This window comes from Pagrus major, chromosome 20 (genome assembly GCF_040436345.1).
Source record: "Pagrus major chromosome 20, Pma_NU_1.0".
Lineage (NCBI taxonomy): Eukaryota > Metazoa > Chordata > Actinopteri > Spariformes > Sparidae > Pagrus > Pagrus major.
In genome coordinates this window covers 23,174,002-23,196,794 of record NC_133234.1, presented here as the reverse complement: position 1 = coordinate 23,196,794, position 22,793 = coordinate 23,174,002, and the positions used below count along the sequence as shown (strand labels likewise).

Genomic DNA, 22,793 nt, shown 5'->3' with positions numbered 1-22,793 from the left:
ACATTTCAGGAGCTTCACAGCAAAACAACAATGCAACGTTTTCCTAAACAAGTGAAGGAGATGGAGACTAAAGGAAAAATGACATAAAACGGCTCCATACAAACTGTCCGTTATAAGCCGAGTCTCCAGAAGCCTTAAATTGATCTAGAAAGATGTCGTTTTCACCCTTTTTAAGCAGAAATCTTCACTTTAGCTGCTAAGCTAAAAGCGTTAGCTCACACACTGTCAGAAGTGGGTGCACAAACTTGACCACATGTCAACGACATCTTCAAATCAGTCTGGGATCACGGGGGGCGTCCAGAGACTCGTGCTGCATTCACACGCTCCTCGGACGTTCCCATTTCCCGAGTTGGGCACAGTTCGATTACGCCCAACAAGCTGTATGGAGCCATTTTATGTTTTCTTTTCAGCAGAGGCTGCAGGCTTTCTGTTTTCTGGTTGTCCGTCCGTCCGTCCCATTCTTGTGAAAGCAATATCTCAAGAACGCTTTGAGGGAATTTACTCAAATTTGGCACCAACATCCACTCCTGTAGTGGTCAAAAGGTCACTGTGACGTCTCAGAAACAAGGGAATGTCTTCAAATTTGGCACAAACATCGACTTAATCCCGAGGTCCAAACTTTGAGGCGCGTTCTAGTCCAGTTTAGGGCTGTCCTACTGTCAAATCTTCAAGTGCATGAAGGCTCCCTCACAGACATTTTGAGCCCTCTATGGCCACTTCCCGTCAGGCTGAAGATATGCTTGTTTTTAACAACGCGTTAGTGTACGCATGAGGGCTGGCTCGCGTATCCTGCGTCCGTTTGGAGCATCGGATGTGCACATCCTGAGAAATAAACGCTAAGTATATGCGAGATGTAATATGCACATGAACAGTAGGAGCAGTGTGGGGACGTGACCGGGTCAGGAGTCGGTCAGCTCGTCAGCAGCTGCAGGGACAACAAAGGAACAACAAGCTAACGTGTGCTCTCTAGTGGCATCCTCTGGTAACACACGTATAATACAGGTAAGTATGTAAACAACTGCAGTGTGGAAGCTCCAGAAATGTTTTGTGGACTGTGAAACTTCACCCGTGAGCAGATAATGAGTGAGTTTCCACTTTTGGGTGAACTGTTCCTTTAATTTTTTTTGCTTTGCTAATAAAGAAGGTGATTTTTTAAATTTTTTTTGTACAGTAGGAAACTAAAAAGTTACTTCTCCGACTCCACCATGAATCTGAACACAGTCAGTCACTACCCGTGTTGTTTTTGGACGTCAGGCCTGGAACAGACGGTGATTGTAATTCATCCGCGGTGCTTGTTGAAAAACCAGAGAGGAGAGGAGGATCGTTAAATCGCTCACAGAGAGCCTGGTAGTGTTTTATCACAGAAAAACCACATCAAATTGACTTTTCGGCCAAATTTCTTACTCCCATGCGGCGCATCTCAGACATCTGCGCCGAAGCTGGCAACAACCTGAGCTGTTCAAACCCTCCGTGACTGACAGCTGATGTCTGACATCATGGAAACTCATCTGGCCGATGTGTCCATGATGCACTCGACTCCATCCGTCTGGTCCTCTCGAGAGCGTTCAAACAAACACCGGAAATTACTTACAAATACTGTTTGGCCCAGGTGAGGTGCCTCCACCAGAGCTGTCCTCCTCTTCTTCTTCTTCTTGCCTCCATTCAGTTAAAGCAGGAGTTTGAGCACAAATGAGCCCACTGCCTGACTCCTCCTGGAGTCCACGACACAGTCTCCTCTCGTCTCACAGTTACATTTCTGTTCGTGCACAGACGTCGTCGTGATGTTTGATCGGCTTGTTTTTTTTTGGGTACATCCAACTTGTATATCGGTCACCGCCATCACAACAGTAACGACACAGCACCCCACCCGAAGCCTTACAGTAACGATCGATTCCTTAGATTGTTTTTTGAGTTCAGTGTATCTCACTTCACGCAGCAGGAAGGGACCGCTCCCTTACAGGATGAGACATTGTTGAAGTGCACTTGATTTTAAATTGCAATGTTATTTTTCTTACCTTGGAGAAGTCCCTTCTTTCTTATGTTTAAGAAATAAATGGCTGAGGTATTAACATCTTATCAGGAGTGGCTCCTTTTGTTTATGACAAGAATCAAACACAAAAAGACTAAAATCTCAAAATATTACAACTTTTTTGTCGACTTGCTTTTGAGACATTTTGAATTTATCCTCAAGTACAAATTAGTTCTCTAAATATCTTTATTTATAACTTTATTCCTTAAATAATATTTTTTCCCCCTTTATTTTAAACATACTTACTTAATTCTTGAGACATTATCACTTGTTATTCTTTACATAATTCCAATTTTTCTTGTTTAATTCAAACTTTTCTCAAAGTAGTACTAAATTCTTAATATGTTATAATTTCCTTGTAAATCATGACTTTATTTTGAAATAGTACCACGAGTTCTTGTAATATTTAAGCTTTCTACTCAAATATAATATTTACTTGCATTAAATATTTAGATTTTATTCTAAATGTATTCACAGCGGCCTTAATGCTCTCATTGTGATTATATATATTCACTGTTAATGTCGTCTGTTTTTTCTTTGCCCTCTGACAATCGTAAGAAATAAAAAGCTTTAACTGGGAAAAAAGAAAAAGATGAGGCCGGTGATATTCTGCAGGTTGTTATTTTTATTTTCAACAAATCACCAGACAGAAACCAACAGTGTGTCTGTTTCTCAGCACTTCCTGACGTCTGCAGCTTTCCACCCCGAATCCATTTATTCCTTCTGAAGACGTAACCCTTTAAAAAAACATGTCACAGATAAATCATTTTTAGAAAAACGTTAAACAAGATGTAGATGGTAAATAACACTTCAGGTGAGAGGAAAATGATTGATTGATTTGGGGGTGAACTGTCCCTTTAAAGAGGAGGACGTGTATTTCTTTGTAACTATTTTCAGCGGTGGATTAACACATTTTATGCACTACTTTGTTATTAAACGTCATTCTGTGCCGTTAATGACACATCTGATCAATACAATAAAATAATGTCTGTCGGTTGCTGTTGCACAACGTCGCCACTAAGTGGAGGCAGATCCTTGTTCAAACTCTTAATCTGAAAGCCAGCAGTGACAGAGAGAGAGAAAGCAGGACGGCCAGCGGGGAGATGACATCAGGAGTGGGAATGAGATGACAGAGAGCGAGAAAACCTTCCAAGTGTTGATGCAAATGCTTTTTTACGTTACTGCAGCGACACACCTGTGACGGACCGGTCGCACAGCAGGGTTACTCTCCTGCTACCTCCTGCGCTGCTCCTCCTCTCTCCCCACGCTCCCCTGCACAAGCAATTACTACAGAGCAGCTGTGCGGTCCCTGATGGGCCCCAGTAAACCAGGGACCCTCCTCCCTGCTCCGGCCCGAATCAAACCGTCGCTACAGGTTCAGGATTCAAAAATCGATGCAGCAGCCTTTTCGCGATAACAGAATCACTGCTGAAGAATAAAAAACCTGTTAGCTCTCATTAATCCAGGATGTCTGAGGAGAAAAATGCCAGGTACAGCATCCATCAGGGGGAAGTGAAGGTCAGGAAGTAGCTGGAGTGAAATGGAGGGATTATGTGTTGCAGCAGGTTATAGGTCCCTCTCTGCTGCTTACGTGAAACAATCCAGGATGCTTTTTTTTCCACCCCCCCCCCTACAAATCTCATCAATAACAGCGGGCGTGTGATGAAGTGCCATTTATTTCAGCTATGTGCGACGGCAGCGGCGGCGGTTCGTGCAGCGTGGAAATGTTTATAGCTGAAGGCCGGAATCAAAGCAGACGAGTTCCTGTGCAGTCACATGTCGCCGGTGACACTTTAATTAGTGAGTCGCAGGACGGATGTTTTAAACTCAGGGAACGGGTCTGGTTTCAGGTTTGTCTTAGATGTTGTTAGAATTCAAATAAAAGCGAATGAAAATGTCATGTTTGGGATGAAAGTGCTCTGAATCACTGTCTCGTCTTGTTTGAATAACGCGGGTGGAAGCTTGTGTTTGATGCTTGTTTACGGGGGAAGTGATTCATTGGTGAGAAACAGAGATCGACCTTGACGAACTCGAATTTTTCTCCCATAATATCACTAAGTAAAGTTAAGAAAATTTTTATTGCTAGTTGACTCATTTATCCCGTTTCCCTCCGGCTTTATGAAGTCCAGCGAGTGGTTTCTCAAACTTCCAGTCACTTGCATTTTTTCCCTCCACGTGTTTGGGTTCGTTAAACTACTTTGAATATGATTAGAGTCCTGAAATGTGCTTGGCGATAATTCTCCACAGCTTTTTTTTTTTTTTTCCCTCATATGGGCCCTTCAGCTTTCATCTCTGTCCTCAATTTTAATGGCTTTATCAAATAGAAAGCATATGATGCTCTCTTTAAATCCTCATCCTAATGTCCCACACTGAGATGATGGAGAGGGTGGAGAGGGAGAAATGCACATCTGTGGCGCAGCGCTAATCATTAGGAAATATTGAGAACAAGGGGAAAAAGGGAGAAAAAGAGAATGGAGCTTTGGAGCTGAGAGATCCTCAGATCCTCTTCCAAGTGCCTGCGCCCGTGGTAGTGTTGCTTGTTTAATCTCCGTCTCTCAAGTGTTTTATTGCACTTGCTGTGCTGCATGTTGATCCTGCAGGTCCGGTTTTTATACATCAAACCCACACACTGATACGAGGATAAAGCTGCCATGTCAGGCCTATGAAAGACAGTTAACAAGTACTTTGGAGACTTTTTTTTCTTTCATCGGAAACAGCGACAGAAATCACATCTTCTCCACGAACACTGATGTTGAAAGAAGAGGTTCACCCGTTATCTACCCGCTGACAGAAAGTCGGGTGAACGGTAATCCAAGTCTCTGGAAGCCCTGAGATCCCAAACTGATTTGAAAAGATGTTATTTACACCCACTTCAGGCACGGTGCGCCCTTTTCAGCCTGTCCTCATCAGAAAACTGACTTTGAAAGCAGCTTATTACGACCCATATTTCTGTTTGTTTTTAGGTGGCAACCTCTAGTGGCTGTAATAATGATTACAGGAGCGAAGTAGGAAGTGATGTGAAGAAGAATAAAGCGCAAGAACATTCTCAAACAAAACATTTCTGGAGCTTTGCAGCAAAATCAGCGTCCTAAACCAGCGTTTCTCAGTCCTGGTCCTGGTGTTGATGTCATGCATGTTTTAGATGTTTCCCTGCACCGACACACCTGATTCAAATGATCGGCTTGTCATTAAGCTCAGATAACGACCCTTTCATTTGAATCAGGTGTGTAGGATGCTGATTTTGTTGTGAAGCTCCAGAAATGTTACAAAACGTCACCTGATTTCCCATCAGCATGACGGTGAGCGGATCGTTTTCATAATTTCTTTTGCATGAACTTTTCCTTTAATAACGATGGGAACCACTTAATAGGAACCAGCAGATCGCTGTGAGAGGAACAATGTCCTAAAATTATACATGAACCAAAACATCCTCATGGAGAAACTTGTTTGAGCTGCGGTTGTTCAGCGACACTGAATACTCGTGGAAAGCAGACGGTGATGTTGGTGAAACACAGGCCTCCATTTCAGCTTTGAAACAGATTTTGCAGCCACGCTAATTGCAAAGGGCTGCACATTATCAAAAAATTGTCACCAGAAGTAGAATATTTGATTGCACAAGCGCAGTGCCGCAATAACAAAATTAAGAAACTCCCAAAACCATTGCCAGAAAATATCTGTTCATTATAAGCACAGAAAACTGCGTCTGCATCCATGTGATTGTTCCTGTCGTGTTACAGGAATTGTATTTGAGTGATACGTTTCTTTTAACCAGCTCCAGATGGGCTGTACCACTCAATTAGCATCACCTGCTCAAGGTTAACTGCCTCATATTCATAACACAGTAACTACTCGAGCTTTATACTGTGGCAGTGTGCACCTCATTAATAAGAGTGTTGGTGTTTTTTCTTAAAGGCATGCTTTGCTTTTTTTTAGGTGTTCCAGGAAAGTACGTGTGTGCAGATTTTAAGCTTTTAGTGGGAGTGAAGTGACAGCCTGTTCATGAGAAATCATAAAAAACAACTGCTAAATACACCTTATGTATTCTTACATCACACTGAGCATTAGCAGCGCTGTGATCCACCCTGTTTGTGTAAAAATCTGTCTGCGTGCCACTTAAAGCCGGGGGTTGGTCCGACTGTAGAAACCAGTGAGAGCAAGCAATATTTTGAAAGTATTAAACCATGAAAATCCCACCTCCTCCCTTCAAGATGTGTGTTAGCGGCTAGTCTGCTACGTTCAGCAAACTCTCAGCTTTTCTTTAGTCTGGAAAAAAACAAATAAGCATCTCTGTTAAATGCCACAATCACATAAACACACAAAAAAAAGCTGTGTTGAACGTACCTCAGTCCAAGAAGGTTATCTGGTGCGGCAGGTGCTCCTTACTGCTTTTTAGCCACTGAAAGAGGCTGTTGCTGCTGCTACAGCTCTGTTTTTTGGCTCAGGGGCTGTGTGTTTTGTGCTAATGTTAGCTGCAAAAAGAGTGTGTTATGGCTAACATAGTGGGTCTTTTATTGGGTTCAGGGGCAGTGTGCTTTGTGCTAACGTTAGACGCTGAAGGAGTGTATTGCTCCTGCAGTGGCTCTTTTATCGGGCTCAAGGGCTGTGTGCTTTGTGCTAACTTTAGCGGCTAACTGCTTAATGTCTCACTTATATGTAAGAAAATATGAAAGAACATGGCTATTGTTAGCACTCACTGCAATCAAGCTAGCATTTTTAGCATTGGGAAATGTTGGCTGCACTTTCACTGCCATTCTTGTGCATCTAACTCTCCTGCAACAGCCAGGTACTGGATTTTTTTTCTCGCTTATTTGTCAGAGCAGTTTATCTCTGTGCTCCACGAACAACTTACCAACTCTAGTTTTAAGGTTTTCTTGCAGTATATTCTTTCAGCTGCACCGTGACAGTGATCATATCTGCAAAGCATGCAACCATTTCTGTCCCTAAAATCCCACATGTGGTCATACTTGGTGAGAAGGTGCAGGAGAGCAACATTTGTACATAAAACAAAGGCTGGACTTTCTCAGGAAGCTGCACAGTGGGTGGGCTTGGAACTGACAGCAAGCTACAGCACCTTCACATGACGAGCTGAGGCACGACCTCTTTTAATACCTCTGCTTTTAATCAGCCTTTATTGGATTAAATACAAGGGTGGTGGATTATTCTCACATGCTTGTTATCTTGTTTTATTAATCTTGTAAAAAAAAAAAGTCAAAGTTGCGAGCGATCCTCCAAGCCCTGAAAATAACCCTGTGAGTTCTGGCGGGCACGGCAGCTGCGTCTGTTTGTACTTTTATGCTTAATTAGCACACCTTGCAAAGTATTCTGGGAGATTTTGACAGTCAGGAAGAATGTGCAGCTTTGGCGCTGAAGCAGCACCAGATTTTTCATTCACCACCTTCATATATCACAGCACGCTCCTGCTGATATTTACACAAGCTGGGCTTTGGTGAGATTTTTTTTTATTTCAGCTTGCAAAAACACTTTTTTAGTCTTAGCACATGACAGAAAGCTGTAATGTATAACAACCATACGTTGCAGCACACATGAATCATGACTCCAGCTCTGTATAAAGTGGAGTTAAAAGGTTAAATCTGACTGCAATTTACAGAGCTGCTAATGGAAGAGTTCAACATGTTGGCGAGTACACATATTTGCTTTGGTGCTGAGAGTGACATAAGAAGATTGATACCGCTCTCATGTTTGTGCGTTCAGTATAAAGCTGAGCTGGGGGCTGTTAGCCTAGCCTAGCATAAGGAGTGGAAGCAGAGGGACGCAGCTAGTCTTGTCCAAAGTTCAAAAACACGCCGACCCGCACCTCTAAACTAACTTGTTTCTTTATTCTGTAATGTAAAAATATCTTTTTTGCGGTTTTAGTGGCTGACAGGTGAACTCTTGTTCCTCAATGTTAGCCGCTAAAGGAGGCTGTTTCTGCTATAGCAGTTCTGTTCTTTGGCTCAGGGGTTGTGTGCTTTGTGCTAAAGTTAGCCGCTTAAAGAGTGTGTTGCAGCTAACATAGTGGTTCTTTTATTGGGCTCGGGGGTTGTGTGCTTTGTGCTAATGTTAGCCACGAAAGGAGAGTGTTACTACCACTACAGGTTTATAATGGGCTCAGGGGTTGTGTGCTTTGTGCTAACGTCAGTTGCAAAAAAAGTGTCTTTTATTGCAGTCGCCTACAGTTACAAGAGTTAGCTACAGCATGTACCTACCCATAAAAACGAAAAATGTTCTTTGTACATTTCTGTTTGAGTATATGAAAAATAAAGTTCATTATTGAGCTTTAGAGGTGTTGGCAGACATAGTTTTCATATTCTGTATTGAGTTTAAGACAATCAAAAAGAAGACAGTGGTTCATCTGCCCGGCCTCAGCAGCAGTGGTAATTACCCTCTGTGCTTCCATGTCTGCTGCAGGTTATATTTAGACTTTTTATGGTGCTGCTGTTTGACAATTTATAACTCAGATTGAAGGGAAGGTACAGGATGTAAAGTGAGATCCTGAGTCAGCAGATTTCTGCTAGCTCCTGGAGAGACACAAAGAGACAGACAGACTGATAGTACAGTCTTAAAAACCTGCGACTTTCATTTAACACATCAGTGTTTTTGCACAAATGAGTCATGCATTTTATCTTCCTTATTTATCCTGCGAAGACAAAATGTTGTTCTTGTGGCGGGATGATGACAATCTTCTGTAACCTACCAACAATCTTTTCTGTGGAGGTATTTATATACAACAGAATCCTGCAGTGGTTTTCAAAACCAGAGCGCTTTGGTTTTAACTCTGGTCCGTTGAGTCAGGGTCTGATTTACACCCGTGGATGTATTATAAGATCTGGATACTGGACCCACAGATGGCACCTGTTCAGTCTTATAAGAGCTGCTTGGAAGCCCACATACCAAAAGAGTTAGAGTTTCTCTTTCTTTGGAGAGTGAGATGCAACGATTGATACCACTCTCAAATCTGTACTCGTATATGTAGCTATAGCCAGGAGGTGATTAGCTTAGCTTAGCACAGAGCCTAGTAGCAGTGGGAAACAGCTACTATACTTTCTTTCTTTTTAAAGTTAAAAAGATGGCTAACAACATCTGTAAAGCTCACAAAAGCCCCGTTTCCACCAAGCAGTCACGTTCGGTTCAGTTCGTTACACAAAAAACTTATTTTTTGCATTTCCATTATCAAAAGATTTGGATGTATCGAAAAGAACTGCTCTGTGAGCTCCTGTTTTTTTGTCACACCTCTGTTGCAGTACCCAGCAAACTGATCTGATACTAAAAGATGCAGTTAAAACACTGCAGACCACAAGATTTTAAAAAACTCCTTTGTTTGTTTTCTCAAGCAACGTTTGTTTCACGCAGCAAACATAAAATCTAGGGTTTGGGTACATTAATTATGGGCTATGCATGGATAAGAAGTGGTTGATTATTGAGTTCAGACAGAGCTAGGCTAGCTGTTTCCCCTTGTTTTCAGTCTTTATGCTAAGCTAGGCTAAAATATTTCTGGCTCCAGCTCCGTGGTTAATGCACAAACTTGAGAGTTATATCATTCCTCTTATCTAACTTTCTGCAAAAACTTCAAACTTTTTCTTTATTATTTTACATCTGTATAGGTTTAAATATGCTTTCATGTATTTGGTGCTTGGTCCAAAACTCACCTTAACATCCTGGGCGACATGAGGGATAAAGCACGTGACATAAGCAGCTCATAGATGCTTATATAAAACCACACACTGTGTCTGTACGTGAGATGGCAGTCTACTGTGTGTCTGTACGTGAGATAGCAGTCTACTGTGTGTAGTGAATAATTTGCTGGGTAATTTCTCTCACTGCTAAGAATAGCAGCTGTGGCCGGCTGGCAGGCAGCGTGCTGGTGGTGAGCGGTGTGCTGAGAGGCTCGGCCTGGTTAGCAAACAGCTTAGTGTGGTCTCTGAGGTCCGGCCAGGAGAGTTCCCGCAGCTCCTGCTACTTGGCTGCGAGGCTGTTTCGATGGGCGTACTTTCTATTTTGACGATTCTCTGAAAAAGCCTAAAGGCAAACAATGGGAGATGGCTGGAGTCTGACTTACAACAGCCAGGGTTAAATCTCCTGTTTTCATTTCGCTGAAACCACATGAAGGATCAGAGTTTTTTGGACTTCAAGGCTTTATCATGCCTCGGCCCGTCACCTCCCAGTGACCTGCTGCCCCGCTGACGAAAGGGTCGACGCTGCCAGCAGACAAACGAGTTGTACTTTGAGTTCGAAGTCAAGAAAAAGGAAAATACAAATCACTACTATCTTCAGTGCCCTTCCTCATTCTCTCTCTCTCAAAGCCATGTTCAATCCAGCGAGTGCTATTTTATTCTCCTGCGATATTGTTCGGCTCGACGGTGATTAATTATTTTCATTACACGCCCATGTACAGATATGGTTTGGAAAGAACTGTGTGTATATGAGACGGCTGATAAATCAAATTGGATGGAGTGGGGAGAGTCAGCTCCGGTGTCCTCCACACTGGGATATACAAAGTGATGCAGAGCAGAGCCGCTGTCAATAATGAAACACTTTCAAAAACGTCCAGGGTCAATGCACAGCCATTGATCAACATCACAGCAGCTCTTTGTAGTCGCTGCCGGCGTCTGGATCCTTCACACATGTATGAATCACGAGGGCAGCGGGAATGTAAGCATAAGATTTGGTGTTTCCGATCAACAACAGCAGCAACGTTTTCACTTCAGCTTCCTCTGTGTCAGTCAGGGAGATTTGTTTGGAAGACTAATGTAAGGTCTGAAGAGAAAACACACACAGTGTTAAAGTCATGATTACATATTTGCTTGATGAAGAAGAAGCTGCTTCCGGGAAACCGATGCTGAGACACGACAGTGGAAACGCCCTTTTGTCACGATCCAGTCGCCAGAATAAATATTAGCTCGGTACCTTTTTCTTTCTGCTGCAACTTTATGTTTCTTTATGTTTTCAGTTTTCTATTTCTCTTCTGTTGGTTAGGTTTTAGGGCACAAAAAAAACTTCTTTAGGCTGAAGAAAACATCATGGTTTGGCTTGATATGCGTGTTTTGCTTGCCACCAACACGGCTGAAGATGGTTTCGACTTCCCTGGAACAAAACGGCTGAAAATGTTTAAGATCTCCTTAAAAAACACCTGATTTTGTCGCTACAAAAACAGCTGGAAATGTCAGCAGGTGTCCACAAGAACAGCCAGTAATGTCCCTGGCCTTCCCTAAAAAACACCCAGTTTTGTCGCTGCAGAAACGGCTGATTTTGGTAAAAACTGAACCTGCTTAAATCTAATTTATGTATTTAAACATAAAATATCAGAAAACTTGTAACACAAAAACCAACTGTCTTACTGTGAACAATCAGCTGTGGAAGTTTCCTGCTGATATCTGTCAGTTGTTCATCTGTTGCGTCTCCACGCTAATTACATCCAGATGTGCAGCGACTTCGAAATGCAGATACGATACGATCTACATTTCAAATGCACAAACGTTGATGAGTATCTACACTTACGCACAACTGCTGTCACAAGCGATGGATTCTTGCAGTTCTGCACAGGAATTTTTCCCCGATCCGGTCTTGGATACACAGAACCTGACAGCTGTTCAGATGGAATAACATGCAGGAATTTTCTTACCCCGAACCGTCAGAGCGTTAATCACTGATCCACAGTAACACCCTCTGCAACATGTTCTGCACTCAGAGGCCATAAATATACAGTACGTGCCCATGTTGCCCTTTACTCTCTGCAGCACATCTATGTCTTTAAACAAGTGTCACATGCAGCTAATGAATCATCTTCTATTATATTTTATGTGGCAAGCTTAAAAAACTTGTTTCTCCAGCCTTGTTTGATTGATTTATGATCATTTTCATAAAAAAAAAAAAAAAAACTTCAGTGAAAATGCCAAAACAAAACAAAAGAGTAGGTGGAGAAGTTTGCGTATCGATTAAAACAAGATGTGACGAACAGCAACAGAAACAGATTCAGCAAATAAATATGACTTCATTAAGTGTGTTGAAATCCACCGGAGCAACTGGAAACAGACAAGACATCAGATCCATGTGGGAAGAAGAGGGGGACTGTCACGCTCCTCCAAAAATATTATCTTAATTGCAGGAGCGGCAGTTTTTATTAATTAAAGCCTCCATGTGTCATAAATAAAGCACTGTGCTGCCTCGGAGGCGGCTTCGCCTACAAATCACATTCTCCAGACATCCATCAAAATATTCAAAATATGACTTTTTGTGCATCAAGTTCAGTCCGATTAAAACCGCGTTTCATCATTTTCTCTACACGTTTCCATTGTTTGATGATTGACTGGCGCTTCCTCTTCTGAAATGGTTTCATTAGATACTTTATTGATCCCAGAGGGGAACGTGTCGATCCTTCTGGAATATAAATATCACACTATAAAGAGAGTTGGACAAAATATAAAACAACTGTACAAGACAACAGAACACAAAGAAATAGAAATGTAAGATATGTGCAACACTATAACTACAGTGTGGTTAATAATAATAATAATTCCTCCTCCTCTGGACAATTAGCGCCACCAGCTGTTTGTCTTGATGCAGCCACCTCATTATATTTGCACCACAGTAGTGGACGGTGCATTAACTCGCATTTTCTATTGTGGTTTCTGGATATTCTGGTAAAATTTGCACTAAATTTGGATGGAAACTTGACTTTTTTTTGCTTTCTGTCTTTTAAATGAGCATTTTTCAGCCCTAACACTGGGGAGTTTTGCTATAAAAACCAAGAAATAGAAATATTATGACATATTTTTCTCCAAAACCCTTTTATAATTCAATGAAAAGAGAACATTTGTGCAAGAATTTTGACTAAAAAGTGTAAAACTGGAAAGATTTTGAAGTTTAACGACACGTAAACAAGATTACAGAAATGGAGATTTGACCAGACGAATCCCTCCTGAGCCTGAACGCTTTGAGAGAATATTTCATTTTTCAACCGAGTGGCTACAAAACACCAAACTGTGGGTGATTTCAACTTTTCAGACGCGACAGGGTCGCAGTAATGTGTCGGCTCCACACGTTCTCTCTCACACATCTTCACAGGGACTGATGTGGGAGGACGGAGAAGCTGGAGTTGAACCCACTCTGCATGATTGTGGTGGACACGTTATGAATAATTCACTCAGTCAAACAGAGTTAAAGATTACAGTCTGAAACACGCAGCCGTGTAACACTATCTCCTTATTTACTTCCACTGGCCTGTAATTGTGTTGGAAAAAAGGGAAATGTGTCTCCAACCTGTGTGATCGAGTGTTTCGCAAACTTGTGCGATGAATCACAACGACCGAGCGCAAAGACACGAGGAGCCGGAGCGCCTTGTTTACGGACTGAAAACACTGTTTTCCTCCAGTTCCATAACGATTGCGCTCCGTTCCTCCTCTGCAGCGCTGGAGGCTTTCTCGCAATCTGGTGAGCATCTGATTGTTATTTGGGACTCATTGTGCTGTTATCATGATAAAAAACGCAGCAATGGGGCCTAAGGGCTCTTTAAAGAAACCCAGAGAGGTCTAAATTGAGACTGTGACTGACATCGGTCGCGACGAAGGCTGTAATCAGAGCTGGCTTTGTGTAGACAGAGGGACCATCCATCGCTCGCTTAAAAAAATTCTGGCACGACCTCAGAGCTGAAGGCTTACACACAATAGGAGGACGAAGCTGTCTGCTCCGGTTACTTCAAGACCTCTTGGCTTATGAAACGAGAATCATGTTCGACTGCAGAGTTCAGAACTGCTACGACATCGGTGAGCAGCACGATCTGAGATTCAGACACCGGTGGACTCCTCAATTAACCCCCTTACCACCGAATTAAGGACGCGTCATCAACAGGAGGGTTGTTGTTCTGATATCGATCCCACTATTGGAAATGCAGCGAGTATAAAAGTCTAAGATTTAGATTTAGTGCACAAGTCGACAGTATTCATGGACAGCAAGCAGCTTATGAAACCTCAAACACATCCATAACATAACACCCATACAGGGTTAGTTAGTTAGGATACAGCTTTTATATATTTTAACACTCTGGTGTCAGATTGTAACTCGGTATTGGCCGATACACAGCGTCCAGGACAAAAACATGGTATCAGAACATCTGCAACCAACAGACGGAGTTGCACAATGCAGAAGGAGCTGTTTAATATGACGCGTCCACTTTGGTTCACACGTCAGGTCAAGAAAAACAAGATTTTTGGTTCCTTACCAATTTATTTTTGGTCAAAAGTCGCCTCAGAATCACGTATTCAAGCTGTAACTGTTCAGTCTTCACTTGAAGCTGCGCTGTCAATGATTTTACATCAGTATTGGAAACAGGTTGTCTGTGTGATGTTGCCAGTTAAACACTAAGGGGTAAAATCCATCCACGTCGACCTTTATCAGCCAAAAAAACTGGGCTCACATTCATCATCCAAAGAAATGCTACCGTTGCTCCGAGTCTGCTGAGTGTGTAAACAGGCAACTGTTTGCTAACACGTTAACAGCTTACAGGGTGCTAAAATGTCAATGTTAGCTTGTGCTTTGCTGCACCAAAGTAGCAAAAAACAAATAAATGAATAGTGTGGATGTAATATTATAATCAAAACCACATAAAGTCCCAGAAAACAATCTCCGTGGAACAATAACAGATGTTGTAGCTGCTCGTAGCCCAGCCTACCTGACAACATCACGTATTAGCTGAGGCTAAACTGTAAACTAATGCAAATTATAATTGTGGTGAGACTTTAAAAAGAGTAATTAAACCAAAATTGGTAGTTTTTGACTTAATGAGACGTTCAAACAGGCTGCAATGATAAAGCCTCTGTCTCTGGTGATGTTGTTGACGGACCCACATTATATAATCCTCGTCTCACAATGTCATTATTCTAATTTAGACTTGTTGTGCCTGTTCGCGTCCACCATTTTGAGTTGCAGCGGACCACAGCTCTGCAAAACCCTGATTTACGGCTTGTACAAAAGTAGATGGACCGTGAGGAGGACATGTATGATTATGGACGCTGCTCCCTGCCTCAAATGAACGGGTACAGGACGTGTCAAACCGGAGATATCGACCGAGATTTAAGGGATTTTCCCCAATTTTTTCCATTTGTAGCTCTTCTTCAGACTTGTCTCCACATGCCCACAAAAAGAGCTGGACATTTAAAAAAAAAAAAAAAAAAAGGACGAGTGTGATGCTAATGAAGTCTAATCCCATCTCTCCTGCTTTCACAAGACTTGTTTATTCTCCCTCAAGAGGGCAGTGTTTGAGTGAAAGAGCCTCCATCTGTCAGCACTCATCAAATCACCAGGATGAGAGCGATGCCAAGAACTCAGAGGAGAGTGAACATGCAGCCCTCAGCCCGTATTATTTTATTTAAACCAGATAGATGATTGGATTCTCATGTAAATCATTTAAATAAAGTTCTGATCTTGTGCACAACACATGGAGGAGCTGAAGGAGTAAACGATGGATCTTTAAAATTGAACATCTGATTGGTTTGAGTGTCTCCGCGGAGAGCTGTGACGATGGATAATTAATGTGAGAAATGAATGATTAACTTGTGTACGGGGGAGGAACGAGGAGGGGGAGGAGGAGGACGAGGAGGAGGAGGAGGAGGAGGAGGAGGAGGAGGCAGCAGTGGAATAACTTCATCTCAGCACTTCGAGTCCAAAATAAACCTCCTCAACTCCAAAAACGCCTGAATACTTCAGAGACACGTCATGCAGCGGAAGTCGTTAGAAAGGCAGAAGATGCATTTTGTTCTCTTCATTACGACAACAACAACAACAACAACAACAACAGATCAGCTGCCTCACTCAACACTACAACATGTGTCTGCTCCTCTCACCTCCTCCTTCCTTCTGTCTTCTCCTCCTATCCTTCGTCCTGTCCTCACCTCTTTCCTCACTTCCAAACTCATCCCATCGTCCTTTCCTTTCCTTTCCTTTCCTTTCCTTTCCTTTCCTTTCCTTTCCTCCCACTCCTCTCTCCTCCTCTCCTATTTGTTATCCTTCCTTTCCTTGTCTCATCTCCTCCTCTCTCCTCTCTTCCTTCCTCTCTTCTTCTCTATTTTCTCTCTATTTCCCCACTCGCCACTATTCTCCATCTTCCTTCTCCTCCCTTCCTTATATTTCCCCCACTCCAACATTTTCTCTTCTTTCCATCTCTCCTCTCTTCCTTTTCCTCTCTACTTTTCACGTCTCTCCCATCTCCTCCTTCCTCTTCCTCTCGTCTCTCTTTCTTTCCTTTCGTCTCCCCTTTTCTCCTTCTTTCACTTCTTCTCCTCTCTTCTTCTCTCCTCTATTTCCCCCTCTTCTTATCTCTACGTTTCCTCTCCTCTTTCTTCCTTTCATTTCCTCTCACCTCCTCTTCTCTTCTCTGTGTGTTCTCTCCTCTCTTCCTCCCCCCTCTTTTCATCTCCCCTCTTTCTCTATCTCCCTCTCTGGCTATTTTCTCTCTTCCCTTTTCTCCTCCTTTCCCTCCTCCTCTCTTCCTTTCCTTTCATTGTGTTTCCCTTCACCTTGGCTCTTTTCCCCTCTCTACTTTTCCTCTTCTCTTTCTTTCCTTTCCTCTCCTCTTCCCTAATGTTCCTTTTCCTCTCTTCCTTTCCTCTATTACCCCCCCTTTCCTCTACTTTCTCTCTTCTCTCCTTCTCCTCTCACTTCCTCTTCTCTTTTATTTCCTCCTCTCCTCTTTTCTTTTCCCCTCTTTTCCTTTCCTTTACCCTTTACTGCTTCTCTCATTCCCTCTCCTTTCCTCTTTCCCTCTGGCGTATCCCCCTATTTCATCTCACCCTCATCTCCTCTCTCACTTTCTCTCCTCTTTTCTTTCCTCCGCCTCTCCTTTCTTCTTTTCCTTTTCACCTATCCTTGATTTTTTCCTCCCCTCTTCTCTAACCCTCTCCTCTCCTTATCCCCTCTCTTCCCTTTCTTTCCTCCTCCTCTCACCTCCTGTCCTTTCTTATTTCCTCCTCTCCTCCTTTTTGTCTCTTCTCTTTTATTCCCCCATCCTTTCTTTTTCTCCTCTCCTCTCTTCCTCTCCCCTATTCCCCCGCCTCCTCTCACCCTCTCCTCCTCTCCTCCTGTAGTTTCTCAATGAATCTCTCAGGTCGGACCCTCCCACTCTGTGTAAGCTCTTAATTGTCAGTCTTGACGGAAACTCTCGTAGCTTTAAATACCGTGTGCGCCTCTTTCACTGAGGATCTCACCAACATCTCTCAGTCTCTCTCTCTCTCTCTTTCTGCCTCGTGCCTCTTCTTCTCCTTCCTCCTCCTCGTGCACCTTGGCAGTCCTCCTCGCGGTCACCGCTCAGCAGCATGCAGGTGTCTGTGGCGCTCCTCGTCTCCAGCTCGGCGCTCCTGCTGCTGCAGGGATGCTGCACGGTCGTGAAGGGATGGAAGGTACTGAAGAACGACGCCACGGAGATTTTACCGGAGTACAGAGAGGACACACGGACTCCTCAGGAGCCGATCACGCAGGCGACCAACGGCAGCAACAACATCAACACGAACAATATGAATAACAGGGCGAAGAGCGGCGGGAGGACGGCGAACACGGTCTCCTACAGTAAGTGTTCATGTGAGGTAGAGTTACATTAAAAACACAGGTGAAATCAATCCTGAGGAATAAGATTGTTTCATATTTAGATTATTTTTCAGGTCAAACTAGAAAAAAATTGCGTAATTTCAACGGAGGCCCGGTGCGTAAAAGTGAGGAGACGTGCGTAAAAATGCGTAAAACAGTTAAAACTACGTGTTTATGGAAAAAGAAATAAAATATATATAAGTAAAACCTCATGAGAATTTATGATTTATACACGTGAAAACTTGTAATCATTATTTTTCTGTGCTAAAATCATATTTTTCTTTTTTGGGGGATTTTGGTTGTGCGTCAAACCACACTCGTCTTTATTTAATACCTAAGAAATGAAATCTGACAAGTGACCTTATTATTAAAATATGTCCTTATTCTGAGGAAGTAAATTCTTGACCCATCTTTTCTTTAAAAAATCAAATTTTTTTTCCAAATTCGTGGATCTGACTTAAAGACAACCTTCCCTTTTAATTTCCACACTGACTCCCTGATTAAAAGCAGCATCTGCTGTGTGGGAAGTGTGTGTTTTCTTGCTTCATCCTCAGTCGCCACAGTCGAGGGTGATGAGAGCGGCACAGACGCGCATTCTTGCGGTTTCTCCCCCCAACAGCCTTCCACAAAGTGAAGTGGAGCATTCAGAGAGACATGAGGGCTTTTTTCTTTTTCTCATTGTCTTCCAGGTTATTTCCTCCTCTCTTTATACTATTAGTCAAGCTCTACTTGCGCCATAACGATTTGATTGCAACAACATGTCTCCCAAATAGAAAGAAAAAACTCCACAGTGGGGGTTTGATTTTTTTTTTTTTTTTTGTGGGAAATTGCTTTTTAAATGCAACATTGCCTTTGAGAATGATTCCCACCTGTGGCCCGGGAAGGTTTCCGATGCTCTCGCTCATGTTCTCACAATTTTCACTTAATCATCGCAGATCAGAGAAGATGATGATTGATTAGATTAGAGGATCAACAGCTGACGGGAGGAATTAGCAAGTCGAGATTTGTTAGTGTGAATGATTTTTGTCTCTGGAGGAGAAAACAAATTAACATTTGAAGTGAACTTTATCAGGCTCCTAAAAAGGGGTGGAAAAAACGCATTGCCTTGTTTTCACACGGATAAGCAGGCATGCGTGTTGCGTTTCACACAGAAATCTCCTGGATTATTCTCCTCATCCATCTCTCGGCTTTCGTCCTGGGACGGCTCCTCAGGAGCTCAGTGGGGTCACAGCAGAGATCTGACCACTGCCTGGCCTCCCTCCAGTCCTCGCCTCCCACCGCCTGGAGGGAGACGAGCAGCTCAGGCAACTTTACAGTAGTCTGCCGTTTTCTTTTTTTTGTTTTTTTGTTTCCAGGCCACCATCATTAGTAATGATTTTTTCAGCTTGACAGTGGAGAGGAAAACAGGAAATGTAAGGGTTGAAACGCTCATTGGAGCTGACTTTTTGGGTGGTAATTGGTGCAAACCGCCTGCCCAGTGCGCTGTAGACACTGTGTACCGCTGCGGCTCCCTCCAGCCACAGAATAACACCAGATCAGGTTCTCCAAGGGGAGAAAAAAAAAGGAAGTCACCTCACATAAATCCTTTGTTCAGCCCTTTTTGCAAAGAAAGCCACAGAGGAAAACAGATCCCTCTCTGAGTGTATCATTTCTTAACCGACAGTTCCTTTGCCCCTCTTTTACACGCTGCTTGTAAAAAAAACACAACACAGTACGATAACTCATGCGCACGGCTGTTAAAAAACATCGGATTACAAGGCTCAGATCAGTCTGGCAGATGTCCAGTTTGTGCAGAATCGTACAGTTGCAGAGCTGCCTTAAAATAACCAGACAGCTATTTACTCCTCCATCACCACATACGTTTCCTGAGGGCCGACGCTGTGTGCCAGCTTTTCCTTCCAGCTCAGACCTCCATTAGGTTTGATTGAGCTGTTTAATGGCCCTCTGGTCTGGATTTGCTATCAGCTGATTGCTGCCAGCTGGATTTCTTTTGTCAGGACCCGTCGTCGGTTAATGATCGGACCATGAATCAAATTCAGAAACTCTGATCTGATCTCAGACTTAATGTGCAAATTGTTGCATTAAAGGTTCAATCTGTAGTGTTGGAGAAGAGGAAGAGCTTCACTGACTGATATTTTTATGCCTAAATAAACTAAATAAACAAACTCTTCTGAATAAACTGAATATACAAACTGAAGGACAACACAATTTCATACTGTTTTACTTTGTTTATATGTGGCGGACCCTGCCAACTTTCTAGCTTCAAACTGTGTTCTAGGACCTTATTTTCCTCTGAGAACATCTTGTTTATTCACTTATTGTAAAATAAATATTTCTGAGTTTGTATCATTACCTCATCAATGTTGTAAATATTAAAATTCTGAGTTTTAATTTCTTAAGTTCTTGTATCTTTTCCATAAACAAGCTGTTCTCAGAGGAAAATAAGGTCCTCAGAACACTGTTTGAAGCCAGAAAGGTGGCAGGGTCCGCCACATAAACAAAGTAAAACAGAAATTGTGTTTTTCTTTAAGGTCAGTTTGTTTATTTAGTTTATTTAGTCATGAAAACAAAGAGTGTTTGTTTTCAGGCAAACAAAATGAAGATCTTTCTCTTCCGATTAAGTGCACCTTTAAGTTGAATTTATAAAACTGCTTTTTTCGGCTGCACTTCTGTGTTCGAACATGTTTTGAGTCCATGTTGAGACAAACAGCTGCAGCACTGAAGCAGTTAACCTGCTGTGTGTCCACTCCAGCGGGGCGGCGGCACTTCAAAGTGTGTGTTTTGGGCCGAAGCCACGAGTGTAACTGTGATATCCTGTTCTTCCACCCAGGTGCCTCGGAGCTGAGCTGCAGGGAGCTGCGTTCCACCCGTTACATCACCGACGGATCATGCCGCAGCACCAAACCCGTCAAGGAGCTGGTGTGCTCGGGCCAGTGCATGCCCTCGCACCTCATGCCCAACTCCATCGCTCGCGGGAAGTGGTGGCGGAGCAACGGCTCGGACTACCGCTGCATCCCCGCTCACACCCGGACGAGGAGGGTGCAGCTGCAGTGTCCCAATGGCAACACTCGGACTTACAAAATCCGCGTGGTCACCTCCTGCAAGTGCAAGCGCTTCAGGCCCGAACACAACCAGTCGGAGGCCAAGGAGGTTCCGAAGAGGCAACGCGCGAAGAAGAACAGGCCTTTGTCTCAAGACCGGAGCAAGAACAACACGCCGTTGGTTGGCAACTCGTACTGATGCTCCTCTCCGGACACCAAAGCGCACTCACACACACGCACATGCTACACAACACACCGACCAACATATCTCCTTCAAGTAGGGAGGAGACGCAATAAGAAAATACAAAGAGCGAATTCATAAGCTAATTGCTGGGCTGGTTTTACGTCATCAGTCTTTTTTTTTTTTTCTTTTTTTTGTCGGCATATTTGCGAACTTTGCGTACTTGCATGACAAAATGAGTCAGTGCCGGGGGGATCGCCACAACTGTGAGCGGTCAGGAGACAAGTATCTGATCATCCCAGCAGCTCAAAACCTCCCTGAACTCGTGTCTCAAACAGATTTCATGTAAGCATAATGAGAAGTCCTCCCCGAGGCTTCGAGCCCATCTGTACAAACATCCAGCGGATCCAACGCTGCAACGCACCACAGCCCTGTTTAAAGCTGAAAAGGTGCATCTTCGCTCCAAAGTGGTTGTAATCCGTCTCCTTTTTGGCCGTGTGTGGAGGAGATGGTGGCGGCTCTGGGGGCTCTGGCGGCGGGATGTCGACAGGTTTCTGAGAGGCCCTGGCTCGTACGGCGGTCTGACAGCCCGTTAAAAGGCCTCACTCGTCAGGACGGCGCTCCAGGCCTGTCAGTTACAGTAGCGCCTTTCCCACGACTAGATACGGCGAAAGAGAAATGGCGGGTGAAAGCAGTTTTGTCAGGACTAACACCACTCGGGCACTTAGGAGTCCTGCGACTCCTCTTAATTACCAGATGAGTCCATTCCTAGTCATAAAAAGCATTTCCTCTAGACATAGCCGGTTCCTGTTTGCTGGAATCGCACACAAGAAAGTGCACATGTGTGTAGGAGGCATCAGAAAATGTGTGCGTGGTTGTCTTGTTACCTAGGGGCAGAGCGCTCTCCAGCACGCCCACACCGGAATTCTTTCGTACCGGGCCAAATAGAGCAGCGATCAACCGTCCGCGGCCAAAAAATCCATCACGCAGGATTCAAGACACCTCCACTCCCATTCACTCTCTGCTCCCATTCTGTAAATAGCTCCAACAGGAAAAGATGGGAATAAAAATAACACAGACAAAACAATAATTCAGTTTTTTACCCTGATAGAATCGGGGCAGGAAGAGGAAGTGGCGATGCCCAGTTTGACCGTCCGTCAACCTCCTTCCTCGAACGGGACTGAACCTCCATGAAGAAAAACTCACCGTGTTTCCACTTATTGTCAGCACCCCGCTGTTTTTCCGCTCGTATTGCTTCCTGATCTCGGTTGTCTAAACTGTACTGACAATGTTTGCTTCTTTTTCCGACTGTGTGTTTGAAATAGCAACTGGAAGTGGGGTTTGTGGTGTAAGCTGAGAGTCGTGATGCATAACGTGACTGTACATATCATACCTGTGTGGTCTCCTGCAAGTGGTGCCCCCCCCCCCCCCCCCCCCCCACTCGATGACGGGGTGTTAAAGAGAAGCAGGCTGTTTCCTACAGACACAAAGAAGGACTGTTATAAAGAATGAACTGCATATTTATTTTTTATTTCCACATTTAAATTATTTATGCAACTTTTTTTTGTAGTAAATGATAGCCATTATTGTCATATAGTATGATAGAGACTTTGGAAATGAAATACTGTACAGTACATGAATAAAGTAAAGGAAGATATATTTGAAAGAGCTGGCTTACTTGTTATTATTCTTACATGAATGTTTTACCCACCAAACGTTTAAGAAATGGTTTATATAGATTTAATGTATTATTACCGACTCCTCTCGGTGGACGGGGTCTATAGAAACAAATTTTAACAAAAATTGCATTTCCTGAAAAAAGTGCAGCAATCACGTGCAATTTTCAGGAAATGCAGTTTTCTGGTGATTGATCTATATGTTGGTTAAAAGCCTGTAAACTGTAAATTTGTCACAAAAGTCTGAGAAAAGTGTGTGTGTGATTGCTGCCTCTGCATCAATCACACACACATGT

The 22,793-nt window shown here is 43.3% G+C and overlaps 1 protein-coding gene across 1 annotated transcript; it reads left to right on the top strand.

Moving 5' to 3' along the window:
• Positions 1-17,181: 17,181 nt before the first annotated feature.
• sost (sclerostin) lies at positions 17,182-22,487 on the top strand. The gene is made up of 2 exons (XM_073490060.1): positions 17,182-17,581; positions 20,430-22,487. The coding sequence occupies exons 1-2, from the start codon at positions 17,332-17,334 to the stop codon at positions 20,837-20,839; spliced, it is 660 nt and encodes a 219-aa protein (XP_073346161.1). The 5' UTR covers positions 17,182-17,331; the 3' UTR covers positions 20,840-22,487.
• The last annotated feature ends 306 nt before the right edge of the window (positions 22,488-22,793 follow it).